The sequence below is a fragment of the Plectropomus leopardus genome, chromosome 9 (genome assembly GCF_008729295.1).
Source record: "Plectropomus leopardus isolate mb chromosome 9, YSFRI_Pleo_2.0, whole genome shotgun sequence".
Lineage (NCBI taxonomy): Eukaryota > Metazoa > Chordata > Actinopteri > Perciformes > Serranidae > Plectropomus > Plectropomus leopardus.
The window spans coordinates 33,042,732-33,062,345 of NC_056471.1; the positions used below are offsets into that span (position 1 = coordinate 33,042,732).

A 19,614-nucleotide genomic window follows, 5' to 3' on the forward strand; every position below is an offset into this window, starting at 1 on the left:
ACTGACTTTTCTGTGTTTTTTATACTGATTTCATACTGATGGATTTATGTATTGTATTGTTTCATGTGGTGAAATGTTCATATTTATGGAATTGTTGTATGTATTGTCCTGTTTTAGGTAGTGTATGCTACTTGAAGTTCTGTGTATTTTTGGTCATTTTTATTTTTGTACTTTTATTTTATTTTTTTTGTTGTTGTTTACCAGTCCAGAGACAACAGATACAAATTAGCTGCTAGCCAACTCTGGTGCAATGCAATAAAATAAAATAAAATAAACTACAATGAAATAAAATAAAATAAACTACAATGAAATAAAATAAAAACATAACATGACATAAAAACGTGTTTTTGTGTCTAAGTGACTAAAGGAGACTCTAAAATCGCTGAGTAAGTGAAGTCCATTTACATAAACCGTAATTTTAGCACAGTGAAACACACTTCATTCAAAGTTGACAGAAACAAAGTAAAACTAAAAAACAAACGTCTTGTTTTGTCTTTCTACTGTTCCAGTGAACATAAGTGTGTTTTAGTTTAAGTAAACGTTTAAATAACCCAGTTAGATGTCAAAACATGTTGACTCGATATATGCTAAAATACTTGTTTATTTAAATGGAGTCTGGTAGGTTTAATAAAAGTGATTTCTGGTTAAACTTACTCTTTTTACTCCTTTACAAAAATATGTTTTTCTGTAGGGATCCTTTACATAAGTTCTCAGAAATTTAGAATAATTTGAGCATGAAAGTGGCAAAAACAAGATCTTTTAGAGGACGTATATTGACTGTTCTCGACTGCCTGCAGGCTTTACATTGCAGCCGGTTTCGCCGGTTTGCTGCTGCTGGCTGCAGCCTCGTGACTCAAAATGGGACTTATCTTCTAAAGTCCTTGTTCCTATTAATCAAACTGGTAAAAACACTAAATAAAGCTTTTTCACGTTACAAATAGATGTTTCTCCAATATTGTTCAGCACAATAGAGCCTGGAACTGTGTTGCTGCCAACATTTGCTCAGCTTGTTTCTCTGATAACTTAACCCTTTGAAACCTCGATTGACATCAGTTTTCTTGTGCAGCATTTCTACACCTTTCACAAGCTATTTGACCCTTTGAGCAAATTGAAATTGAATCGAAAACATGAAGCAATGACTTGGCAAGAAATGTCCCACAAATTGAAAGAATATTGTAAAATGTGACAAGAAAATTACCTAAAAATAAGTTTTAAAAAAGAAGGGAGTATTATGTCAAAATTATCCCAGAAAAATAGGGAAAAATGTTTTAAAAATTATATTTATAAATACAATAATTTTAAATTTAAAACTGTCACAAAAATATAATTAAAATTTTTTAAAGTAATTTACATGTTTGTTATTTACTATTTTGTGCTTATTTTTAGATAATTTTTTTGCAACTTTTTTAACAAATATTTTTCTCATTTTTGAGCAGTTGCTTGTTGCCCTTTCCGTGTGTTTTTGAAAGAAATCAAACCAATTTGCTCAAGTTACAAAGGGTTAAGATCCACATATCATTAAAGTTCTTCATCTGGTTGAAATATGTCACATACAGTTAAAAATATATACCTTTGTAAAAAAAATATGACCAAAATCTAAAAAGTGTATAATAAAAACGTGACTTAAAATTGTATAAAAAGTACATTAATGACCGCTTTTGCCTGACAACCACAACCCTGACTTATGCGGAGAGGGGATATGACGCCACTGACAGGTTTCAAAATGACACAGAAGTTTGAAAACAGTTGGAAACATTTGGGATAATAAGTGCCCAATTCAAAAATAATAGTCAAAATATAGTTGATTTTAGACATTTTAATTCAGAAAAGTAACATATTATATTGGTACATTTATTTCCTTGAAGCTCAGTTATTGCTAAACATCCAACTTTTCACTGCACAGCTTCACAAACCTCCTCTGACCTCAGTGGCAGGCTTGTTTTATAGAACGACCCGGTGTGTAATTGAAGGCAGTGCAGCTCGGTGAATATTTACGCTTTAGGTATTCAGCCATCCAGCGTGACTCACGGCTGCCAAACAATAGTATCTTTGTAGACCGACGCTAAATCAGAGCGCACGGCAACACCCTGTAAGCAGCCCCTTTGCTGAGAAATTTAAGTCAAATTAAGGAAGCGGGCTGAATTCATCTTGACAAGTGCAATAAGGCGACATTACAGCAGTAATCATAAGTCGTTTATTGCAGTGAAATAGCTTCCTGCTTCAATTAAGCTCCGGAGCCGGGCGCATTCTTCTGACAGCAGAGTGAACCGAGGGGAAAGTAGGGCACAATATTCACTGTAAAGGGATACAGCAATTTGTTGTTCCTGCATGATGAGATGAAGGTTTTAGTGTTTTTTAGGGGGAAACGGGGTTCAGGTGCAGGCAGGGGCTGATAACAGAGTGAGGAGAGAAAAACAAGGTCTTTTCCTAGAAGTCTGCTTCAGGGAACGATGGAGGGGCCTATAGAGCGAGAGAGCGAGGGGCGCCCAACAGCTCTGTGTGAAAAGAGAGGGGAGGAGGAAGGGGGGAACATGCAAACACACAAACACGTGCTGGAAGACCACATACATGTCTGCATTACTACACGTGTGAGGAATTCTGCTTCCTTTCCAGATCCTGAACCCTAAGATTATTCAAATTCATTGTCTTATTTTTGTATTTTTGTCCCTATGTTTCTATCAGTTATGATAGTATTGCACTTGAAGTGAATGCTGAGATATAGGCACGTTTCCATTAATCCTGTGAATATAAAATACACGTAATAGAAACATAGCAATTTCACAAAAACTCTCATTTATCGCAGAAATGTTTTTTGAATTATTTTTTTTTTTTGCAAAAGTGCAATGGAAACACTTTTTTCGCTTTTCTAGGTCACATGATGCGATGGCTACGCGCTTGTCGGTGGGAAATGGCTCCCTCATGATGCAGCCTTTGAGCGGATCATCTGGAAGTTTTGAATCCATAATTCCTCTGTGAAATCGTGGACTATCAGCTCCCAGAAAACCCTCGTAAGTTGCTGCCTCTACGCATAAGGGTCTTGCTTTTCCATTATCGCTGGTGTAACATGCCTACATCGCCTTTGATTGGAAATAATGATGGATAGTGTGGTGGCTGCAATACAAATAAATAAATGAGACATTTATAATGATAATCTGATTCTGTCAGTGTCAAAAACAGGAACTTTTAGTGGACATAAATAGACTATTCAAACATGGATACATCGCAGTGTCATATAGACACAAAAATACAAGAAAACTGGGTCCAGTTTAAAAAATACTTTTTCACTTTGGATTTTCAATTTTTTTTGACGTGTAAAAAGCCACAAAGCATCTCCTCAGTGTGGAAGCAAATGCTTCTTTTCCCCCTTAGTGTAAAAGGATGTGACATTTTTGGGGCGTTTTCATAAATCCTGACTATATTTTGATGTCTTGAATAATTGTTCTGTAATGAATGAGCTCTTTTGGGGCTCTTTCCAAGGTTGTGCACATTAATTTCAAATGTTATTTAATGACATTAGTTTTATTTTAACTTTTGCAAATTGAATTGAATGTAATATTGTTTCAGTGCTGATGTTAACTCAATTAAAAACTATTTCTAGTCATCGCTCCAAACCAAATATAATTCCTGAATAAAGATCTACATCTTGTCCTCAGCTTGAGAGATTTTAAACTTTCTCTCTATTCGTGGAAGGACACGAGGTCCTTAGAAATACAGGAATACATCACACAGACACAGACACACACACACACACACACACACACACAGAGGACGGGGCAGGATGAAAGGTTACAGTGTGCCTCGGCGCCTCTCTGTTTTCCTGGAGTTGAAGGCAGACTTTGAACCTCGCAGGGCCAACGAGGGGAACATCAAGGTTAGCGAACGCGACACAGATTAAGATAGTGGGGAGAACGAGAGAGGGAGAGCATGGGAAAAGAGAGGCACAGCGTGGCGAGGGTGAGAGGGGGGAGTTTGGATGGTGTTTGAAGCGCGTATGAAAGGCTCCACTTCAACGGGCGACAGTTTTTGAGCTGACTTTTTGATTTGAACACAACCGATTAAAAAGAAACACGAGGTGTTTGAGGTGAAGGCATCAAGTCGTTAAAGGGGGTAAATGTTCGGATACGGGCTTCGGGAGCGAGGTCAGGGACCCTCAGAGAGGACATGAAAATGATCAGAGGTTTGTCCGCTTAGTGTGATCTCAATAACAAAGCTAAAATAAAGAAAAAGCGCCACATCTGACGTTAAACAGAAATGTGCTTACTAGAGATGGGTCCTCTGTCTCGGCCCCCAGGGACTGGCTGAAGTCCTCGGCGCTGAGAGGAAGATTGTCCTCTTCTTCCTCTTCCTGCTCAGGCTCCTCCCCGAGGGCGGGGAAGACGGAGAGCCCGCCCACCTCGGCATCCACCATGCCATCCAAACTGTCTGTGAGAGCGGCGAGCAGAGCCGCATTCTCCTCTTCTATCTGGAGGGAGTAAAACACAGCGAGATCATGAGGATACAGTGCAACTACGATTTAAAGGAAACATAATTCAAAAGTTGCTGATGTGTGTTTTAGCTGCTATTTAAGAGCTGGTGTAAATGCATTTCCGTGGCATCTCGGCACACTGAACTAAAAACTCATACGTACACCGAGCTCGACTTCACCGCATACTGTACTGTTTCTGCTGCTGCAGGAGTGTGAGCTCTGTGCCGAGCACAGTTTTAAAAGTCCACCCCGCCACACTCAGTGACGGCCATAGATATACTTGCTGTTGGTCACGTGTCCGGCTGCGTCTTCAGCATGCTTGTATATATACCTGCATATATGCAAAGTGTGCTACTGAAGGATACATCTACAGGGCACATGAGAGAGCTCAGGCTGTATACAACTACAGGATGTGTGGGATGTAAACAACAGACATGGCAACACTCGAGGAGATTACAATCATGGCAGAAAAGGCAACTGCAGCAATAAATCAAGCCAATCGGGACTGAATCGGGAAAGGCAGGCACTGTTGATTTTTTTGAGATAACTGGACAAAAAAATCTTCATAGAAGTAGCATTTCCTAATTTGGGCCAAACAACAAAGAACTGAAGCCCTGAAGCAACATACATCAATCGTTTTTCTACCAGTTTTATTTTGGGGGAATTCCAGTCACAAAGCAAAAAAACAAGGCTCGTATAGTCGATAAAAACAAGCTTTTATGATGCTTAAAAAGATGTCAAAAATGCACAATTTCCTAGACCTTATGTATCCCCGCCCTGCAAACCACAGGCATGAAACAGCAGTCATGTTTGAGTCATTTACTCTTGAGTCATTAGTCAGTTGGAAAATAACTATCCTCTCACAAATTTTTATATATATGCTGCATTTAGAACTGGGAATTATTGCCCTCAGCGGATAGTAACAAGTCTTTTGGAAGCTCTGTGTCATTTCTGAATCAGTCTCTGAATCCCCCTCTACTCCGTCTTCCTCTAATGAGCCGCTGTCTGAAGTCCATACTGGCTTCTTTCGGTCTTATTTATTAATGTGGTCAGGATGACGCAACTCTGACCTCTGACCTCATTAGAAAGAACACCACACAGGTTGCTGAAACAGGACTTTTTTTCTGCCCCTCATATAATGTGATCTATTTTCTCCACTATCTTGGTTTCATGATGGTGTATACAAGCTTTTTCCAACATTTCAGAGCATGAAAATGGTCGAAATTGAAGATACGCAGCAGAAAAAAATATTGTTTATCTGTAATTTCAGCCCAAAATTTCCACCCTGTCATCCCCCATGTTACATGCACACAGGGGTTGTTTACTGTGATGGAGCTGCCATCTTGCTGAGAGCAGAGTCTGGTGGAGAGGTGATAGCACGGCTGGCCTACGGGAAGCCACCGAGCTCCATTCATCTGTCTCTCTCTTTTATCATCCAGCTCTATCGGTTCCCGGCTGCCAAACCATTTATTATTTCATTTATTTCTCTGTCTCTCGGGCCCGCAGCCTCTCTCACCCATCGCAATTTAGACTTTGAGATTTGATTTTAGTTTTATTCCTTTCCAAAACACTGTAAAAAAAAAAAAAAGAAAAAAAAGGCAATGGCCAACTTGACAAGAAATGTCCCACAAATTGCGACAAACAACTATAATATGACGATAAAAATTACCTGAAAATTAGTTTTAAAAAACAGCGCAGGATTTTCAGAAAATAATCCAAAAAATAGGGAAAATATCTCCAAAACTATATTTATGATTACAATAATTTTATATCTAAAATGATGTTATATAGGAAATTTATAAATAAAATACAGAAAATAAATACATATATTATTTCAGCAATTTTTAAGTTATTTTTGATTGCCTTTGTTTCTTGGCATTTATTTTAATTATAGATTTCTATTTTTTTTTTTTTTTTTTGCTTATTTTCAGGTCATTTTTGTAATTCTTTGTTTTGTTTTTTATATTTTGTTTTTGTTTTTACTTTTTTATATTTTATTTTATTTTATTTATTACTATTTTTTTGCTGTTTTTGTGCCAAGTCTTGTTTGGTTGTTAGTTGCCCTCTCCCTGTGTTTTTGAAAAAAAAAAAAAATAAAAAATCAAACCAGATTTCAAAGGCTTAAGGAGACTTTTCATGATAGTTTTATTTATCTTTGGCTTAGCTATGTTATTTTTAATTGGTTTTCTCACTTCTCCATGAAGTGTTTGAATCCAATTTTTATACCTGTTTTTTATAATCATTTCTTTGGTGTTTTTTTATACTAAAATGTTCTTTTCATTTTAAACTTAAATCACCTCCATCTGTCGAAGTGGGTAAACCATAATCAAAAAGGCTTTATTAGCATTAGCAGTGCATTGAAAAGCACTCACAGATATTACCTGATTATTTTAATTAGATTAGATGGATATTAATTCAATTTCCTGGATTGTAATTAGATTCAAACGCGAGCGAGAAAGAAACAGAGAGACAAAGAAAGTTGCATCAAAGACAGATAGAAGAAAACAGAGCATACAGATGTCTTTACGTCATTATTATTGTTATGAAAGTAATAAATAACCTTTGTAACTCTATCAGTTTCTTTCCCTGCGCTCTCCAAGGTTAAATAAAGCCCCGCCACACACAAATATCGATCAATCGCACCCGACATGGGCTTAGATTCCGATACGCTGCTGTAAATAAGTGGCGTATCGGCGGACAGCAGAGAGACGGTGACACGGGGGGCTTCATCTGTCGGCTTATCGCTCCATTCATTACCGCGTGTTTATAACGAAAACGCCGTCTGACCGTCTGCTCGGCTGTATTAGTCTGATCAATAACTTATTGGCTAAAATATAATGTGCCGGGAGATGGTGGGTGGCGGAGGTTTGGAAAGATGGAAAAAAACAAAAACAATAGTGGCCAGAGTAAGAGTGAGAAAAAGGCAACGGGAGTTAAAAAAAGGAAGGAAAAAGAACATTTAAAATCAAGATTTAAAAAGGACAGAAAATAGTGAAAAACAAGAGACAGAAGCAATTAAAACAGAAAATGTATGCATGAAAGATGAAGAGAGAGACAGAAAGTCAGATAAACATGAAAAAAAAACAAAATAGGTGAGAATAAAGTCTGTAAAGAAAGAAAGTAGAGCCTACCGTACACTGGAGGGCTGAAAAAAACACTTAAAAAAAACCTCAAACTCAAAAAGTCAGACACTCTCTCAGCTCTAAAGATGATGTGAGTTTTTAGTCGACACTGAAAGATTTTGCAAAGACTGGGGATCTTGCAGAGTCACTATATGCAAGGTGAAATTGTGTAAAATATTACGCCAATATGTCTGTGCAAACACATAAGCTCGGACTGACTTTTATGACCACCGAACGCAAAAAGTTTGTGGCGTGTACACCAATGGAGGTAAAACTTTAGGATTTAATCCGGACATTTGGAGTTTGACTACGAAAGCGGAATCACTTCAAAAGTCATTAGGTGTAAAGGCGGCATAAAAAGCAAAGAGAATAATGGAGAGATAAGCAGAGAGCTAAAGAAAAGATAATGTGTTTCAATACAAGAAGATGGAGAGAAAGAACAAAAGAGGGTAAAATACAGAGAGATAAATGTGGCTGTTTGCAAATGTTCTTTTGTCCCCTTCTTCTCTTTATCAGGTAACATCAGCAGCAGCTTCTTGTTGTTGCATCTTTCTTGTAAAGAGCATGTCGTCAATACAACTATTACGGCTAATGCAGCACTCTGAGTCTATCCTGAGATGCCAACTGCGTCATAAAGTTTTGTGTCGACAGCAGGAAGACAAAGAGTCACTCGGGCGTCGGCTAATGGGGATCGAAATAAGGATAAAGAGAGCGCCGACGGAGACGGTCTGTGTTTACTTCACCGGCATTCCCATCATGCCGTGCCCGTCTTCATTTAACCAATACTCCGCGGCGCACTGCAGCATCAGAGCAATTTCCAGCAGAGTTGCGTTACATAGCCGATGATCTGGATCTAAATGCTACTTTATCTCTTTGTTGTCGTCTTTTTATTCTCGAGATGCGCTCAATTTAGCCTCTGTAATGGGACCTCGAGACATCGCCGGGGCTGGAAACCTATACACAATCAATGATCCAGGGTTTTGCTTTCAGACTGAGACAAACCAGAAGGGTATTCCCTGAATTCATCCAGCGAGGGCACCTGATACCGGAGCCTCGGGGCTTTTGTTGGCCCTGAAGAAGCACCGGGCCGATCTAGACTGATGGACCGCCTCCATAATCATGTTACACACAGCGTGGCTGGGAATACCTTGGCAGCACCCGCTGAGACACGCTGCAAATTTCAGCGCAGGGATCAAGTGAACGTTTGGGGCTTTGCACGTGTTGACAGTAAAGGAAAGTTTGGCGGTGGTACCGACTGACCCTGGGGCCCACATTCACCGTGACGACCACATCAAAATAAAATGTTGTTTACTCACTTTGCATAATAACTCTGTAGTTACTCCGATTAAAAATAAATTAGTAAACACTCTTCTTAATACCTTTTGCTTGGCAGGGTCATGGAAATTTAATAAGCCAAAATGTGCAAACTTTGTGGATTAGCCTTTACTTTTACCTGCACTTTAAAGATCTTCTGCATGACTTTCTTAGTCAAAAATAAGCCCGACAATGTACAGATAAATCTTAATAAAGGAAAATTTCACCCCCAACATGATCATTTGTATACTTACCTCATGTTGCTCTGAAAATGTGAAGAAATGAATTGAACGCTGCTGCTGAACGAAGAATCCGAAAATGGAGAAAATTAAGATTAACTGAAGTTAAAGGGATTCTTGTCAAATAACAGGAAAAAACTTGTGCAGTATAATCCAAGTATCATTTATCCAGTCGTATGCTCAGTACTTCTGTCTTGTGCTGCTTTCAGATGGATTTAAAAGTTCTGATCTGAAGCAAATTGGTGCAAGTTTTCAAAACAAAAAGAGGGAAAAATAGGTAAGAAGCAACATGGCAATAAATGACCAACAAATTTAAAGAAATTTGTGGATCTATAAAGTTATTTTCAAATACTAGGGTAAAAGAAGAAAAAAAAGCTAGGGAAAATTATATTTCTAATTACTATATAAATAATAATATAAATATATATAAATTATATAATATAATATAAAAAATAAAAAACATATAAAAATAAATTACAAATTATATATTTTTAGGCACTTTTGTAAGGACGTGTCCTTGGGGTTTTTAGACTAATTATTAGACTTTTTAAACTAATTTTAAGATAATTTTCTTGTATTTTTTTACATATTTCTTGAAACGTTTGTTGCTGGTTGCCTTCTCCCATGTTTTGGAAAGAAATTAAGCAATCTGCTCAAATTTCAAACTTGGACCCCTCTGACTTTACTTTATCAAGATTTTCTCTGTTTTTGGATTCTTGTTTCACCAAAAGCAAACATCTTCACTTACTCAACGTAACATGAAGTGAAGAATTGATATTCAAATGATCATTTGGGTGTTAAGGAATTTGTTTAATATCTATTTATTTTATCATATTTTAATAATCATAAGAACATTTTTGGTAAGAGCATGACCATCGCTGAAGAAGGTACAACTTCTATAACTGAACTGTATTTTGGTGCAGACGTCTCACCTCAAAGAGCTCATCCGCCGTACTGTAGTGGATGGAGGCCGGTGACGCGTCCGCCGGCTGATCGTTGCACCACTGTAGCTCGCTGAGGCAGTTGACGCTGTCAAAGTCGCTGGTGTCCAGCTGGGAGAGGTCGATGTCCGGGAAGTCAGTGTCCAAACGGTCCGAACACACCTCCTCCTCCCCATACTGGAGATGGAAAAAGACAGGGAGAGAGAGGGAAAGGTCACGTTAGTCAAACATCAAGATTAAAGCAAAAATTCCCAGGCGGTTTGTCTTTTTTTATTTTTGAGATGCAACAAAAGTGCATGAGTCGCTGTGTCGAACGTAACCCCCCGAAAAAACTGGAGGTGCCGATCACAGCTGGAGAGATCCTCAGTGACAAACATGCGTCACTGGTGTCGGCGGCTCTGCGATCACAAAGGAATTGATGTTTTCTCTGTAACCACTGCTCTCTGAAACACGAGCCACCAAACATGGGAAATAACTCTGTTCCCGTCACGAGGCTGCCAAGGTTGGTGTTTCCTGTGAAGTTCATCGCTCACTGCAGCGCCGCCATTGTTAGAATTAGGGGTTTAGTTCCCACTGGGCCACCCTTTCTAAAAATATGTATGCAGTTGAAGTACTGTGAGGCACTCTGGATAAAAGCCTCCATCGTCTGGCACATACTGTATATTATTACACTGTTCGCTGTCGGAGTCACAAGGAGCTCTCATCAACAGCCCCTCATCTCTCAACAGCTACTCATTATAGATAATGAGACTTCCATGTTAGAGGAGGTTCGACACTGAAACCAATAGAGGCATCTGCCCCGGCACAATGCAGGATTAGACGGAAAATGTGTCACGTACGCCGGCGTCACCTATCTGGAAGCGTCTTCATGCATTTATCCTGCGCATCTCCCCGCGGCTCACAACAGAGTGCAGCCGTGACCCGAGAGGTCCTCAGGTGATTAGTTCCCCTTCGTTGATTGAGGGTGTGTTAATCAGTGAAATGAGCCGCTCTGTTTAGGTCGGTTAATCTGTGGACTCGGTCACGGTGGCTGTGGTCTGTTTTCTGTGGTTGCAGAAAAATCTCTGTCTACAGTTTCTTTAAGAGTCGATAATTTGCTCTATGCAAATAAAATCTAAGAGACAATCCACTAAAGTCTACTAAAGTGGTCTTACTGCATCACTTTACGACCGCCAAAAGTTTCCATTCATTCATGGACTAGTATCTGAAATATGGACCCCAATAAATCTAGATAAGGACTTAAGAACCCCCTTATGAAACTTGAAGAGCCCCTCGATCCCCCTTAACTTCTCTTGAACACCATCAAGGACAATGCCAGCCCCCTCAAGGACCCATGAAACATCTCCATTATCCCAAAGAACCCATTTAGAAACGTCAACAACCCAATCAAGAATCCCTAAAACCCCAAAGAGGACTCTTTTAAACCCCACAGGATACCTGGATTGGATTAAAAGCAACCTGAAACCCTACAATCCCTAAACTGACCCTTAAAAATCTCTTCAAGAGAACTATAAAACCCATCGATCACCCTAAAGTCCCTGAAAGAACTCTTAACCCTAAAGACTTCTGGAGCTCTGTCAAAAAACCAAAAACCTCACCCCCCCAAAAAAGGGTGGATTAGGGTTAGACGTCACTCATATAGTCCTACAGCCCCTTAAAGAACCCTTTAAACCCCTTTGAGAACTCCTCTAACCCCAGAAAATATCGCTGAAATCCCTTCAAGGATCCTTATAATGTTCCCCAAAACACGACCTCTTACAAACCCCTTCAAGAACTTCAAACGCTCTAAAAAAAAGCCCAATAAAGGATCCAAATTAGCTCCTCTAAGAACCCTTAAACCCCTTCAGTGGGCTGGGCCAGTTAGAGTCCTGTGGACCCCTCAAGGAGCCCCAAAAACTAGGGGTCCACCAATATTGGTTTTTCAGGGCCGATACCGATTATTAGTACTTAATAAGACTGAGAAGCGATATCTGGAACCCATATTTATTTACAGTAAAAATGAAAATATTTCTGTTTAAATTTGGAGTATAACAAACTACTTTCCAAACCTTTGATTTAATATCTTAAGTAAATGTTTAATCAAACTGAAATTCTGAATATCACACACCGCAAGTTCCCTGCAACTTTTCTTGAAATACAAAATTGGTGAAAATGTACATAAAAAAGAAATGAATAAAAAAAGCTCCCTGAGGTTTTGTAAAATATTATTATATAATATTGTTCCTCCTTTATTTTTTACATGTGCGGCAGACTGCCTTTACTGGTGTTTGAGTGTAACACGCACACTTTTTCATTTAGAAATTTAATTGGCGATTATTAAAATAAAACTCATACTGATAATCTGTAAAATGTCACATATCTGCCACGATAATCCAGACCAATAATCTGTCGCCTCCTATTATAAACCCTCTAAAATCCCTTTAAGAACCCCTCTAAACCTAATAAGAACCCCTGAAATCCCCTGAGAGATCTTCCCAACAGAAAATGACAAACTCTTCAAACTCCTTAAAGACTTTTAAGAACTTTTCAAAAAATCTGACGAAACCCAAAACTCCCAGTAAGAGTCCCACTTCGTGATCTGCGGAGATAAAGTTCCAGTCAGAAGTCAGCAGCCACGTGGTCCGTAGTCACAACACACGGCTGAGATTCAGACAGAAAACCTGAGCCACGTCACTGAGGGAGCAGGAAGTGTGTGTGTGTACGTGACTCAGTGTGAAGGGAAGTGGCCGCGGTCTCTCAGGGGGAACGAATGAAAAGACGGAGGAAAATTTTAGGGAAGGAAGACAGAATGGTATGAGGATGAGAGGCAGAAGAAAGGAGTTCGTGGAAAAGGAAAGCAGTAAAACTGGATTTTTTTTTTTTTACGAGCATTGTGTGCTTGTTGTGTGTGTAAGTGTGTGTGTGTGTGTGTGTGTGTGTGTGAGTGAGTGTGCCCACAGACGTGCAAGAGATCAATGTCCTATTGTTTAATGAGGAAACATGGTCCGTTACTGATCTTTCTGTTCACACACAGTGTTCACTTAACACCCCCCCCCCCCCCACACACACACACACACACACACACTTTCCATTCATCTCACTGGGCGAGCAGACAGGGTCAACCAGTTACACCAACAATCTTCCAAACTGAATAAAACAGACGGTTTTCTGTCACTATCAGGTTTCCTCAGACGTAACTCTGTCTTTAACTGACTGAACTGCACCTGTTTTGTCCCACGACATGAAAAACTTCAGTTTTTAGCTGTGAAAAATGTGGGTTTTTTTTTTTAAATAATACCAGAATGATGTGTAGAAATGTGCTAAAATCATTTGTATTTATTAAGGAGTTATCCTTCTATAGCCTGGCTAGCTAGTGAACTTTTCTCTGACTGAAATACCTTAAAAACTGAGCGTATTGGCTTCATTAATTCAAAAACTTTGGAAGAAGTAACAAGTTATGAATAACAAGAAAAGTTAGTTAAAAATGAAATATATAGATATAGATAAAAATAATAATAATAATAATAATAAATAATAAGTTAAAAATAATAACAAAATTACATGAAATTCAGAAAAAAGGGCAAAAAGGAAAAAAAATAAAATTTGTAAATATATGGATAAAGTAGCTTCTAGTAATAATAATAATAATAATGTTATTATTATTAAAAAATAACAAAATAATGTAGATTTCTGTATATATTCCCCCTTTCTTTATTAATATTAACTTTTAATAAATTCTCTCTCTCTCTAAAAACTAATTTCTCTCTGTTTTTCTTGTCACTTTCTCTTAATTTCTTGCAGTTTGTGGGACATCTCTTGCCAAGTTGCTGATTGCAGAAGTCAAATTAATTTACTGAAGTTTCAAAGGTTTACATGCATGCCGAACGTGTTTGAAAGCAGCACATGAAAACTGAACTTGTACGTGGCTTCAAAGATAATCTAATGAATAAAATCACTTACTTTGGTTTGTAAACGGATATTTTCATTCTTTTATTTAGTCTGTTTTACGTCAGGTTGGATCACGGGGCTTCCAACAGACAAACGTGCTGCAGCAGCTAAAATCAGAGAGCAGAAGGTCCTAGACATGCATAAAAATAGTGCGTCGACTTCCACCAGCCAGTTACAACATGCGTATTTTTATCACATCACTCAGCTGAGATAAAAACAGTGAGTGCAGAGAAATATCCATGTTGACACTGTCTCTGTTACTGTCTCTGCCTCTTCCCTCCTTCTCTGTCGTGACTAATCACCAGAAACAATTCCACAAAAGCACTTTTTCCACAAAAGCACAATTTGCATTTCCTGGAAACTAATCAGCAGTTTACACAGGAAATTATGAATTTACAATATAATAATTCATTATCTCTGCTTCTAAACGGCAGCTCATGATCATCAGTCTCTCCCTGCAGCTCTCACTGAAGACATTTTTGGACCAAAAGAAGTTTTTCACAGTTTTAAGAGACGTTTTTATTGTGTCTGCACCACAAAAACGTATAAACACTTTTCCGGCATCCCGGGAAACACGTAGTTTTTTAATCACTACAATATCATGTTGTATTTATGACGGCTGCTCGCGCTGATCTACGACCTCGTACAACGCCAAGCACAACTGTTCCCACTCCGCGTGTGAATGTGTGTTTACTTGATCCGTGTGCAGAGTGTTTATTTGGGTCAAGGATTGGATAGCATGAGCTGATATCATTTACGCTTCCATAAATTACGGAGCAGAATCGCAGTTAGACCCGAGCGGACGTGATCAAAGAGCCAATCAGCAGGAGCGGGGGAGAAAAGGAAGCAGGAGATGAAGCGAGGAAGGAGGAGAGGAAGAATGCAGGAATGAGGAAGGAAGAGAAAAGATTGAGTGGGAAAAAAAAGAGGGATGTGGGTCAGGAGAGAGGGAATAGAGGAGTGATGGAGGAGGAGGAGGAGGAGGAGGAGGAGGTGGAGGAGGGGCAGTCGTGACTTGATGAAGAAGCAGAAGGAGGGAGGAGACGAAAGACGAGAGGATGTCCTCTATAAGACCCTCCCTCGGCTTCCTCTCCCCTCAGCTGCTGGTGCAGGTGTGTGGTGTCTGTGTGTGTGTGTGTGTGTGTGTGTGTGTGTGTGTGTGTGTTAGTTAGTATGCAGCTCACATCCCGCTCACGTGCGCCTGACTCATCCCCCTCAGCCACTCGTTCACTCGGCGCATCCTTCCTTTCCTCGCTCCTCTTTCATCTCGTTCTCTCCCTCTCCGCTCTCTCTCCTCCCTCGCTTCCTTCACTTCGTCTCCTTGACTCCTCTCCTCTTTCCTTCGTCTGTCCTTTTTCCTGTTCTTTTTTCTCCTTTATTACCTCTATCTTCTTTTCTTTCCTTCTCTCTTCTCTACTCCCCCTTCCCCTTTTCTTCCGTCCCTTTTATTCTTTCCATCTTGCTCCTCTCCTTTCCTCTTTTTCTTCCCACTCTCTTTGCTTCCTCCCCCTCATCCTTCCTTTCCTCTCTCCTCTTCTCAACAGGTTCTCCTTTCTCATCCCTCCTTGACTCCTTTCCTCTATCCTTCATTCAGCATCCTGTCCTCTACATCCACTCCTCTACCATCCTTCTTCCTTCTTGTCGTTCTCTCCTCTTCTTTTCTTTCTTTTCTCCTCTCCTCTTGTCCCTCTTTCCTCTTCAGCATCCCATCTCCTCTCCTCCTTCTATCATCTAAACATCCAGTCTTTTCTCCTTGTTTTACTTATCTTTCTCTTCACATAATCTCTTCTCTTCTTTCTTGCCTTCTTCCTCTCATCTCCCCCCTTTTCTTTCCTCTCTATACATCCTTTATTCTCTCTTTTATTTCAATTTTGCACCTTTGCTCTCTGCCAAACTTTAACTTTTCTTTCTCCTCTTTTTGTTTTCTTCCACCACTCTCCCCTCTTATCCTTCCTTTCTTCATGTTCCTTCATTGACTCCTCTCCTCTTTCCTTCATCCATTCTTCATTCAGCATCCTTTACATCCACTCTTTTTCTACTTTATTACCGCTTCTCTTCTTTTCTTTCTTGATTTCTTCTCTTTTCTTCTCTCCTCTTAAACATCTCATCCCCTCTTCTTTCTTTTAACTTTCATTTCTTTCCTCTCCAACATCCTTCTCTTTTCTATCCATCTTGCTCTCCTCCAATCTTTAACTTTCTCCTCATCTTCTTTTCTTTCCTCTCTTTGTTTCCTCCCACCACTTTTCTTTTCTCATCTTTTTTCCCTCTCTTCCCTCCTCATTTCTTCATTTAATCTCTTTTTTCTTAGCATCCTTCCCCTCCCTCCTCTTTTTTTGCTGCCCTTCTTTCCTTCCATTTCAGCTCTTCCCTTTTCTTCTCTCCCATTTTCCGTCTCTTCTCTCTTTTTCCATTTTCAGCTCGTTTCTCTCCTGTTTTATCCTCTCCTCATTAATCTCCTCTTTCTCTCTTTTCTATCCCCCCTCATTTCTCTTCCTTCTCCCTCTTGTGCTCTCTATCCTCTCTCCATCGTTCCCTTCCTCCCCTCCTTCTCCTTCCTCTTCCCTCCATCCTTCTCTCTCTCTCCTCCCCCATAAACTCAGAGGACAGGCTGATTGATTTCTCTGTTTCCACTCTGCCTCTTTCCCTCTCTCCTCAGTCATCCCTCTCTCTCTCTCTCTGTCCTCACTCATCCCTCTCTCTCTCTCTCTCTCTCTCCCTCCTTCTGTCCATCGCAGCCGTCAATCAATAAAAACATCCTTCGGCATGACACACACATTCCCAAACACACACACGAGTAACACGTGTGCACATGTTGCACCAGAAAACAGGTGAACTGAACACGTATACGGCGAGCGGAGAATGAGCAGAACGCTCGTCATGTGATCTCATCTGCATCACATTCACATACCAGCGCGGCGATCCTCTGCCTTATATGACGCTCTGCTGGTGTGCTGCTCTCTGTCAGGCACACTCAAACACACACACACACACACACACACACACACACACACACACACACAGAACAATGGGACATCCCACACATACCAAAACATGCAACTCAAACATGACCGAGCGCAACAGCACACACAGGACGTGCGCTTCAACTTCCTCTCTGCAGCAGCAGAAGGTAACAGGCAGCCGGCGAATGTGGCTGCGGCGTGTTCCCGCCGTCGCGCTGACTCTGAATAATGATGAAGCCCCCTGACAGCTACACAACATGACTCACACACGCCAGGAGGAGGAGGAAGGCAGCAGAGCAGCTCGGCAACAAGCAACGCCTTCTCATCTCCGCTCTCGTTTCCTTGTTCTCTGAGCTCTGTTTTGTACATTATCACTGAACTTTGTGTTGCTTTTAAGATCGAGAGCAGCGACCTTTGACCTCAAACATGCTTAGTACAGGTTGTTTGAGGGTTAAGATTTCCAAACACATCCAGAAAGATGGCTAACTTAATCTCAGCCCAGTCTTCAGAAATAATGCTGTCTGCAAACCATTAATACGTTGCATCTGCACGTTTCATATATCGAATCAACATTCAAAAAGTGCTGACTTTGTCATCAGAAGACGGATGGTGAAAGATGGTGGCGCCTTAACAGCTGCAGATCACTGTCACTTTAAGCCACCAAACGTGGCTGTTTAGGTGTTTTGGTGGCAAAATCCCCAATGAAGACGCAGGGATGGTTTTAGAAAACAAACCACGGGGATCAACTGAAACGCCTTAGGAAACACAGCCACAGGTGTCCAAAAAACATACATGTCTGAGGGCTTAAAAGCTGCTGGAAAAACAGTGACGGGTCCCTAAAAAGACACCCAATGGCAAGGAAACACAGCCACAGGTGCCTTAAAAATGTTTGGGGGCTGAAAAGCAGCTGGAAAAACACCAATGGGGATCCAAAAAGAGCTGAATAACTGCTAAAAAAAACCAAACAATTACGATTTCGCAAATCATCCCTGTGTTTGTGTCGGCTTAATAAGAATTCTGTAACAATCCATCGTGTTTCCAGCAATACTCCAAACACTTGTCTGCCTGTTTCATTTGACTTTTTAGGCCTCTAATATGGATGTTTTGTCATTTTTTTCCCATCTGCTTTTTAGGCTCCAAATGTGGGTGTTTTCTTACAGTCGGCAGTGTTTTTCCCAGCAGGGAGAGTGCAATGAAGCAGCTCTTTTTTCCTGCTAGGAAAGTGCCCCCAAAAAGCCAAAATACAATCTTCTTCTGACCACAACCAAGTAGTTTTGTACCTGAACATAACCCCAAAATAACCACAACACTGCTGAAATTCAAAGTTGTACTGTATCATCTACATAATAACGTACCTGTGGTTTTCAAAAATGTACAATGCTTCTTCACAGTACTTCAGTGCTTCACAGTAATTCACTGACAAAACTGTCCATAGAAGCGTATCACACCAGTTCAGTTCACTCTGTTGCCTCCTCATTGTTTCAAAGCCAGTTATGTATTTTCCAAGTAATTGGCAGAGCAGCAATGTTTGGAAACATGCGGATCAAGGACGTGGAAGTGGATTATGCTCAGAGGGTTTTTTTGCTGGCTCAGAGTCACTATTGGAATTTACTGTAACTGATTACAGCTGCTGCTGTATGTGAAAGTCAAACTTTTCAAAGCAACCTTTTAAAGCCACAGGCTCATCGTTCCCCCACAACATCCTCCAAAGATGGTAGCACTGTTTCCTGTGAGAGCCGCCCGTCAGATTAACAAAAACGTATTAATATGCCACACACATAGTAAACCAAGTGTAGTCCAACTCCTCATTCAGACAAGTAGTGTCCTCCTGCACCGGGTCAGACACAGTTCACACACGATTAGCCCAGTCAGGCAGCCAAACAGCCCAGAGGAAAGAGGAGCGAGTCTCTACCTTCATGTTTGAATCCATAAAGCATCCCAGTGCACTGAAAAAGAAAGCTCGCTCCGACTACCCAAACTTCCTCCACTGAGGTGGCCCTGAGCAAAACAGAGTTTGAAATCCACAACACTGAGGCATGAATATAAATTAGCTTTTTTTTTGCTGAAAAACACCAAAGTGCTCAGTCATCCTTCCCTGGGAAAAAAATAAATGTGTCATGCTTGCTAAAAGGGAAATAAATATGAGAAAGAGTGGCTTATTCTTCCCTCTTTTAATGTAGTATAATGGCGGTGGCATAATACAATAGCATCTCAAGAATGAACACATCACTCACTGTGTCTCTGTCTAAATCTATTATGGCTTAAATGGAGCATTAGAATGGACAGATTAAGCAAATGGGCATGAAATTAACGTAGAATAGAGACACCTTTGAAGTTATTGAACAGGCACACTTGAGGGAAAATTGCAAGAAGTTCATTTGGAGTTTAAGGGTTTTTATAAAAAAAGGGAAAATCTGGGTACACAAGAACAATGCTGAAACAGAGCAGATTAAATGCAAATGAAGAGAGGAAAACATTGTGGCAAAAATCTGGATTTGGCATAAATTCACAGAGGCCACGTCAGCAGTGTCTGCTGATGTGGATGCAAAACTTAGCCCTGACCTTTGACCTTTAGAAACCCATAAAACTCCACTTGCTGGTGTGTGCTTGTATAAAGGGTATCGCAGTGTGGTATTGGGGAGCGGG

General features: G+C 40.2%; 1 protein-coding gene across 2 annotated transcripts in view; it reads right to left on the reverse strand.

The window, feature by feature from the left end:
• Window positions 1-3,779: 3,779 nt before the first annotated feature.
• Window positions 3,780-19,614, reverse strand: part of LOC121948398 (peroxisome proliferator-activated receptor gamma coactivator 1-beta-like) — a 93,679-nt gene continuing 77,844 nt past the window's right edge. For both annotated transcript variants that reach the window (XM_042493793.1, XM_042493794.1), the window contains 2 exons: window positions 10,073-10,258; window positions 3,780-4,462 (listed from right to left, as the gene is read on the reverse strand). In XM_042493793.1, coding sequence (XP_042349727.1) covers window positions 4,211-4,462; window positions 10,073-10,258 — 438 coding nt within the window. In that variant the 3' untranslated portion in view covers window positions 3,780-4,210. The remainder of the gene's footprint in view (window positions 4,463-10,072; window positions 10,259-19,614) is intronic.